At 34.9% G+C, this 8,912-nt stretch overlaps 2 protein-coding genes across 2 annotated transcripts; both read left to right on the top strand.

Moving 5' to 3' along the window:
• Positions 1–3,287: 3,287 nt before the first annotated feature.
• Positions 3,288–4,106, top strand: LOC127138486 (putative glycine-rich cell wall structural protein 1). The gene has a single exon (XM_051064950.1). The coding sequence runs from the start codon at positions 3,457–3,459 to the stop codon at positions 3,907–3,909; it is 453 nt and encodes a 150-aa protein (XP_050920907.1). The 5' UTR covers positions 3,288–3,456; the 3' UTR covers positions 3,910–4,106.
• A 3,761-nt stretch (positions 4,107–7,867) lies between these two features.
• On the top strand, positions 7,868–8,485 carry LOC127135793 (secreted RxLR effector protein 161-like). Its single transcript, XM_051062426.1, has one exon. The coding sequence runs from the start codon at positions 7,868–7,870 to the stop codon at positions 8,483–8,485; it is 618 nt and encodes a 205-aa protein (XP_050918383.1).
• The last annotated feature ends 427 nt before the right edge of the window (positions 8,486–8,912 follow it).

The following is an 8,912-nucleotide window of genomic DNA, read 5'->3' as shown; positions in this document are numbered from 1 at the left end:
CTTAAAAGAAAAAAAAAACAGATAAAGAGATAAAAACATAAATACTTGAGATTGAAGAACAATTAGAAGCTCAAAAATCTTCTTGGAAGAGAAATAAATTACTTTAGTGAATGATTAACAAGAAGAGAAAGAGATGACTTTAAGTAGGGGGAGTTCTTTTTAACGACTCTAAAATATGAGACGTTTGAGATTTCTGAAGAAAATCAGTTCCCCATAAAAAACATCATTATAGAAGAAAGAGAAAATCTGGCAAATATACGCCCCCATGTCTTCCACGGTTGCCCACGTCACTAAGTTAAGTGTATATAACAGACAACGGTATGTTAGGGCCGAGTTATACCTCGACCCCGTGATGGAGAAAAATGTTTCAGGCTTCTTTTGCCCGAACATTTGACTCTTTCACATTTTATGCTCGGAGGCTTATGTATATTCCGGGAATTATTTTGACTAGTCGATGTGTGAAATCGGAAGAAGCCTGTGATAATGTAGGGATAGTTCGGATGGAAGCCGACTAGTAGCCATAACTAGAGCACAAATTCGCCTAAGGGATATCCGAGATATAACCCGACCTAACGAAGTTGTTGTATTGTCGGGTTGAGGGTCTTGATGGACCGAGGTGGAGAGCCTTGTGTCATCAGGTATAGAGCCTGGATAAGGCGAGATAATAGTCGAACGAAGGGCCACCATCTGAAAACGGTCTCGGAAAATGAAGGATTGTAACGACACCATAATGAGGCATGTGTTACAAGCCACTAAGAAGTGAAATTAAATGATAAAGTGGCGTCGGTTTTCTAGACTTTGAGTGCAGGAAGGAAGATGAAAGGGTTTTTCATGATTGTTTAGGGTGAAGAATGAGTCTATATAAGGGACATCAAGAAATGAGGAGGGGGGACAAGAATTACCTGAGAAAAACATTTACAGACACGTAACCAATCATTTGAGATTTTCCCTGACTAACATCGGGGAAGTTAACCTTTTAGTGTCTTTAACAAGAACAATTTGAATTGTAACAAATTGAAAGAGAAGATCAAAGAATAAAGTTTGGATTCAAGCCAAGACAAAATTTAGTCGATATTTTACGAAGTGTTTGTTGTAACTAAATTATCAAAGTGTGTGGTGATAAGTTTGTCTAAAAGAAAGTGGTGCGATTTCTTAAGGTGTGAAAAAAAGTGGTGTTTTTTTTTATATTTATGATAAGAAGGTTGTACTTGGTCTTGGTGTCAGACGTGTAACAAGAATCTCATAATAGTGAAAAATCCTTCAAGGTGTAAAGGGACAAGATGTTCCCTTGATTATAAGGAGAACTAGTATAAATCATTGTGTTATTTATTTTCTGTATTATTTATCCTTAGAACCATAAAGTAACAGAGAACAATGGAACACAAAATGCAAAAATGAATAAAATAAAGAGAAAACAAAGAGAGAAAGAGGAAACATTGTGAGTTGAATGAGATTGTTCATAGAGTCTTGAGCAATTTTTTATATAAAATATGAATCAAATTTCTGAATCAGTCAATAGATATGGAGATTTTGGTGGATGTGAATATTTTGGTGGATATGGAAGAGTTGATAGATTTTGAAGAGTTGGCGAATAATGAGCGGTTAACAGACAAAAAACATAAGGGGAGAGCGAGACCATAACTCAGAAAATTGAGTCTCGTTTTTTTACACTGTAATAAGTAGTAGTTAAATATTATAATTTTTTGAAATATTAATTTGAGTTTGAATTTTTTTTAACGTAGGAGTTTTAATATTAATGTGTCAAGAACTTTATTTGAATTTTACTTTTTATAAATTATATAAAATATTAATTTATATTAAATTTATTTATTCTAATTATATTATTATAAAATAATAAAATAAAATATATAAATAAGACAATTAAATTTTAAATTTTTTATAATTAAATAAAAAAGTCAGAAATAACACTGCTCACATGTTTTGTCAATTCAAAACATCAGAGATTTAACTCTCTCAACGTATGTCACCTTCTCAAAAGTTTAATAACATCAATTTTGAAATGAGTCAGAATTGTTTGAGCGATAACTCCTAGCAAATTATCTCTTGCTTAGTTGTCAAGAGTTTTACATTCTATTCTTAATAACTTTGGTTTTTTATTCTCTTTCTATATAAAGAAAAAAAAAACAAAAGGCTTTCCTCGTTCCTCCTTAACTGCTCAATTACATAAGGACTCCTTCAAGATATTATAAGTATGCACTATTTTAGAACCTCAAACTAACGATAATATTTGAGCGTATCTATTTTACTACCTCAAACAAAGTCACTCATATGACAAAATAAAAGCATTCTTGAACCTTCTATAATGATTTAAGTGGAAATTGGTGATCATACCAGAAAAAGTTAATGATATACACTACCTTATGCAAAAATTAAAAGACTAAAAGTAGCACGAAACACTACTCATGGAAACCAAAAAGCAAACTTTCGTGTGGATAAACAAATTCCATACTCTCCTCACCTATAACCATGAGTCGTCTATACAAAGAATCAGTAATATATTTTAAAACATTATAAAGGTTACAATGACTAGTAACAATACTATTTAGTCACAAGATAATGTTTGAGCAAAAACACAATACCATACAACTCATATAAGTGAAACCAACATTCTAGATACATATATAATATATTACTTATCATAATGCTTACCAAGGTTTAAAAAAAAAACAGATGCAGAAACGGATGTGACAAAACAATATTGAAAGATGTCAATACTAATATGTTATATGATAAAAAAATAAATTATAGGTAATTCATACCGAGATAATTATAATCAATATCGCAACACATGTATCTTGTGTAGCACAAACATCTTTAAAAATGACATGTTCATGTCTATGTCGAGATCGGACACCTACACTGATTTTTATGATTACGTTTAATTTATTTATTTTTCAAATTATTACCTATATTACCGTGTCAGTATCGGGATCGTGTTTGGGGTGTCCGTGCTTCATAGCATGTACCAACCAAAACATGAAAACCGCGACCATTTTTTAAATCTTGATGCTTACTATAATAGCATAGCATGCATAGTCAAGAATAAACAGCCTTTCATTTTCCACTATGGTAAGTGGCCATAATATGGGTCGGCATTTTATTGGCACATGTCTTGAAATCATGGCAACAATGTGCAACTGCAAGACACTTCATCAGCCACAAGTGTTTGTCAATCCATATCCAAAAATGCCACGCCAATATGATCTCCCTCCCCCACTTTCTAACCTCAAACTTTAAATAATCTATTAAGCACGTTTACACCAACACAATACTCTACAACTTATTTTCATCCCATGTCGTTAGCCATATCATTCAGCATCTATAAATACCCTAAACTTCTTCATAGTAGCCATCATCAAATACTACACTATATAATATACCCTCTAAAGTTTGCTCAATTGTAGCCTATATTATATAGTTCGAGCTGCTACATTAATGGCTGCACCTTGGTCGTGTTGTTTATTTGCAATGCTTGCTTTGATGTCAGTTATTGAATCAGAAAGCAGAATAGCAAGGAAGGATTTGGGTTTGGACCTTGGTGGGTTAGGAATTGGACTTGGAGCAGGAGTAGGTTTGGGAATTGGAGGTGGTAGCGGCTCTGGTGCCGGAGCTGGAGCAGGTTCTGGCTCTGGTTCTAGTTCTTCTTCTAGTTCATCCTCATCTTCGTCTTCTAGTTCTGGCTCGGGGTCGGGGGCAGGCTCCGAAGCAGGCTCGTATGCAGGATCTCGAGCTGGATCAGGATCAGGCAGAAGCCGTGGTAGAGGTGGGGGTGGAGGTGGAGGAGGCGGCGGTGGTGGTGGAGGTGGTGGTGGAGGCTCTGGGGAGGGCTCGGGTTATGGTGAAGGTTATGGCCATGGTGGGGGTTATGGTGAAGGTGGTGGTGATTAATTAAGGAACTGCATGAATGAACTGATTAATAAGTATATATATGATGGTTGATTCAAATAAAAGAAAATGTTAAAAGTGTGTAATAAATAAGTAGCAGTTTGTGTGTATCAAATAATGAAAACATGTAATATGGTTGATTGCATGTATCATGTGTGTTTTATTTTAGTGAAGAAAAATAAGTTGTCTTTCAATTTCAACCAGTTATTTACTTTAGAGATTCCGATTTCTACGTCTGATTTGGCATAGCTTTATTTTAGTGAACTCAAAAATACAACAGTTATACTTAATTAAGTGTAAAATCTTCTGCAATATTTAAGTAACAATATTTGATGAAGTGTTTTTATTTAGCTTTCTTTCTATTTTATGCAGTCAAAATTCAAAGATACATGATATAATTATGTTACAAAGGCACTTTGTGTTGCACGATAAATTTATATTCATTCATTGATGAAATGAATATTCACGACCCGACACAAATTTTAAAGGATAAAATAGTGGTCAAGTTAAATAATAAGACACTAATTATATATCACATTTAATATGTTATGAGAGAGGCATAGCGAGTTTTTGGAGGAGAGGAAACGTTCAACTTTAAGCCATTTTCATGGTGTGCATGTGTGATTCTTGAGGAGAAAGACAACAAGAAAGTCATGAATCATTCTCTTTTCTGATCATCGTTTCAGTCCTATCTTCACAAATCATTGATGTTGAAGAATTCAGAGTCAAGAAATAAGAGTGAATCAAAGGTGGAGAAATCTCAATTTCATGCGAAGAGCTCTTGGAAGAAGTGGCGTTGAAGATTGCCTTGATCATTATCACCCTCTTCATCATATCATCTTCTCTTGCAATCATGTTCTATTTCAAAAGGGGGGCTTCTTTAGCTAGTTGGGTAGAATCTCTTAGCAAGGGAATTGCATGTTGGGCATCATGGATTTGAGTGTTCTGCTGACATGTTTTATTGATGTTATTTTTATGTTTGATTGCATGAATTGATCTTAGAAGTAGGTTTAAGATGTTGTGGCATTGTTACATGTTTAATATGTTCACTTAACATGTTTGGATTGTGTGTATACGAGAATTTCGGGGAATTTTGTGTTTAAAAATGCATTTTGGTATGGTTTTCTCGCTTAGCCACGAAGGGCTCGTTTAAAGAGGTTTCTAAGGGTGGAAAAACTGGGTTTTCAAACTTTCTCTCTTAGCCACAAATGTCCTGCTCGGCGAGAGCTCACTTTCACCTCGCTTAGCAAGACTTCTGATGCAGATTTTTTAGACGCATTGATTTTAGCGTATCTTGAGTTTCGTTATTCGAAACGAGACGCGATCAGATGCGTTGGAAAGGTCATTAAACGAGTTATCCTATAGTTCTATAAGATAAGACATAGAACACATGATTTTTGTATGGACTGACTTAATGCAAATGTTAAAATTAATGTATTGTAACCACCATTATCTTTAGTATGTATTATGAGAGAATTGTAATCATCACATTATAATAATTGTCTTTATTTAGATTTATGGTAGAGTTATATCATTAAGATTGAGAGAACCAGAGAATCCTCATCTTGATTACCAACTTATTGTCTCCTATGTCAGTTTCCTTTAAGCCTATATAAAAGTGAACGTGTGGTGGATTCAATAATATAAGAGTATTAAGAAAATATACATTTTCTTACTCTAAATTCTGCAACAATATAATTTATCATATACCACCAACAGTGTGGTATCAGAGCTGCAGATCATTGCAGCTGCAGATGGAAAAAAAATGGCTTCCACAAGCAACTCTTCTACAGTTTATAGCAATGTTGAAGTTTCTTTGTTTGAAGGAGAAAATTATGATTTTGGGGCTATTAAAATGGAGACTGTATTCACCACTTTGGATGTCTTAGAGTTCGTCCAAAACGGGTATGAAGAACCAGCACCAACAGAGGCTGAAGAATCAAGCCAACGACTTGAAGAATTGAAGAAGAAAAAGAAGATCACAAATGTTGGAGTTCTCGGGATGACTCAAAGAGCAATCTCTATATCCGTTTTTCCAAGGATTATGAGAACAAAAACATCAAAGGAAGCATGGAATATTCTACAACAAGAGTTTGAAGGAGACTCAAAGGTGAGAACTGTGAAACTTCAATCTCTTAAGAGAGACTATGAAAATAAAAGAATGAAAGAGAATGAGAGTTTGAATGAATACTTTAATAGACTCTTTGAATTGGTGAATCAAACGAAGTCACATGGAGATACAATAGATGATCGCATAATTGTTGATAAAATTCTGATTAGTTTGACAGAAAAATTTGATCCTATGGTGGCTGTTATAGAAGAAACTAAGGACCTATCAACTATGTTTGTTCAAGGGTTGATGGGATCTTTAAGGTGCTACGAACAAAGGTTGTTACGACACTCTGAAAAATCAGTTGAGAGTGTCTTTCAATCTAAACTCAACATTCAACCCAACAATGGTGAAAATAAGCCCCCAATACAAAATAAAGGTGAGTCTTCTAGAGGTGGCAGATTTGGAAGAGGCATGGGCAGAGGAAGAAATTCACGAGGAAGAGGAAGATGCGTGAATGGCGGAAGATGGCATGAAGGAGCATCAAATAAATGGTGCAAAATCTGTAAGAGTAACACTCACAACGAGAATGATTGCTGGAACAAGGGCAAACCACAATGTCACAATTGCAAGAGATTCAGGCATATTCAAAAGGATTGTCGTTTTGTCAATCAACAACATGCTTCATTTGCAGAAGGAGAAAATGATGAAGGTAATTTGCTCTTTGCTTTCCAAAAAGCATTTCAAGAAGATAAAAATGTGTGGTATTTGGATAACGGTTGTAGCAACCATATGACCGAAAAGAAAGAAGTTTTTATAAACATTGATTCTTCATTTGGCTCAAAAGTTAAATTGGGAAATGGAGAACGTGTTGAAGTAAAAGGAAAAGGCAGCATTGGAGTTACAACAAAGCAAGGAAGCAAGGTCATTCATGACACTCTCCATGTCAAAGGGCTATAGACTTTACAATTTGAAGACAAACAAGGTGATCATTAGTCGGGATGCTGTATTTGATGAGAAGGCTTCTTGGAATTAGGAAGAAGACAAAATGAAGGAGAAAACAGTCCCTGCAATTTTATTACAACAAAATCCAGCAATTGAAAATGAGCAACCAGCCCCATGTACACCAAGTTCTTCATCCTCTCAAAGTTCACCAATTTCAAGTTCATCATCTCCCAGCTCAACTCCAATAAAATTGAAGGACTTTAGTGATATTTATGCAAGGTGCAACTATTGTGTTGTGGAACCAGAAAATTTTGATGAAGCAATCAAAGAAGATGTTTGGAGGAATGTGATGCAAGAAGAAATAAATGCAATTGAAAAGAACAAAACATGGCAGCTAGTTGAAAAGTCAAATGACAAACAAGTTATTGGAGTAAAGTGGGTGTACAAATTGAAACATAATCCAGATGGTTCAATCCAAAGAGCCAAGGCTAGGTTAGTAGTCAAATGTTATGCACAACAACCTGGAATTGACTATAGTGAGACTTTTGCTCCAAGTTGCACGTTTGGACACCGTGAGAACAATCATTGCATTAGCAACTCAAAAAGGTTGGAATTTGTACCAACTTGATGTGAAGTCAACTTTCTTGAATGGAGAATTAAAAGAAGAGGTGTATGTGCAGCAACCTCAAGGCTTTGTGACTAAAGGCCGGGAGGAAAAAGTTTGCAAGTTGAAGAAAGCTCTCTATGGGTTGAAACAAGCCCCTAGAGCGTGGTATAATGAAATTGACAACTACTTCATTCAGCAAGAATTTCAAAGAAGTCAAAGTGAGCCTACCTTGTATGTGAGTCATCAAGGTAAATATGATATCCTTCTTGTTACCCTTTATGTTGATGATTTGGTGTATACGGGTAACAACAAGAAAATGATTGAAAATTTTAAAATAGAAACGATGAAAAAAATATGAGATGAGTGATTCTGGCTTGTTGCATCATTTTCTTGGTATTGAGGTTTACCAAGATGAATATGGAGTTTTATTTGTCAAAAGAGATAATGCCGAAAATATTTTGAAAAAGTTTGGCATGTATGGCTGCAAACCTATTGATATTCCTTTAGTGGTGAATGAAAAATTAAAGAAGGAAGATGATGGAAGATTAGTAGATGCAAGCATGTATAGAAGTTTGGTTGGAAGTTTGTTTTATCTTACAACTTTAAGGCCCGATTTAATGTTTGCTGCTAGTTTACTCTCAAGATTCATGAGTAAACCAAGTCATTTACATCCCGGGGCAGCAAAAAGAGTTCTAAGGTATGTCATGGGAACCATGGAGCATGGAATCAGATTCGAGAAGAATTCTAAACTTGAAGCTAAAGGTTATTGTGATAGTGATTGGGCCGGAAGTGTTGACGATATGAAGAGCACTTCAGGTTATGTATTCAACCTTGGTTCAGGTGTGATCTCTTGGTACTCAAAGAAGCAAGATACTGTGGCACAATCTTCAGCTGAAACTGAGTATTTAGAAGCTAGTTTGGCTACACAACAATCACTTTGGTTAAGAAGAATATTAGAAGATATTGGAGAGAAATAAGAGGGAAGTCTATAACGTCATTGTGACAACAAATCAGCTATTGCCATGACAAAGAATCCTTCTTTTCATAGTCGGATCAGACACATTAACATAAAGCATCACTTCATTCGAAGTGTGATTGAAGAAAGAGATGTGCAGTTAGCTTTCTGCAATTCACAAGAGCAGCTTGCAGACATTTTTACTAAAGCACTACTTATAGGAAAATTTCAGCAACTTAAAGAAGCAATGGGAGTTAAAGAGCAACACATTAAGAGGGAGTGTTAAAATTAATGTGTTGTAACCACCACTATCTTTAGTATGTATTATGAGATAATTGTAACCATCACATTATAATGATTGTATTTATTTAGATTTATGATAGAGTTATATCATTAAGATTGAGAGAATCAAAGAGTCCTCATCTCGATTACCAACTTATTGTCTCCTA

Source organism: Lathyrus oleraceus, chromosome 4 (assembly GCF_024323335.1).
Source record: "Lathyrus oleraceus cultivar Zhongwan6 chromosome 4, CAAS_Psat_ZW6_1.0, whole genome shotgun sequence".
Classification (NCBI taxonomy): domain Eukaryota; kingdom Viridiplantae; phylum Streptophyta; class Magnoliopsida; order Fabales; family Fabaceae; genus Lathyrus; species Lathyrus oleraceus.
This window is presented reverse-complemented; position numbering and strand designations above follow the sequence as displayed.

Excerpts from the sequence above, each read along its gene's own strand:
- LOC127135793 (XM_051062426.1), top strand. The coding sequence starts at position 7,868 with ATGAGTGATTCTGGCTTGTTGCATCATTTTCTTGGTATTGAGGTTTAC.
- LOC127138486 (XM_051064950.1), top strand. The coding sequence starts at position 3,457 with ATGGCTGCACCTTGGTCGTGTTGTTTATTTGCAATGCTTGCTTTGATG.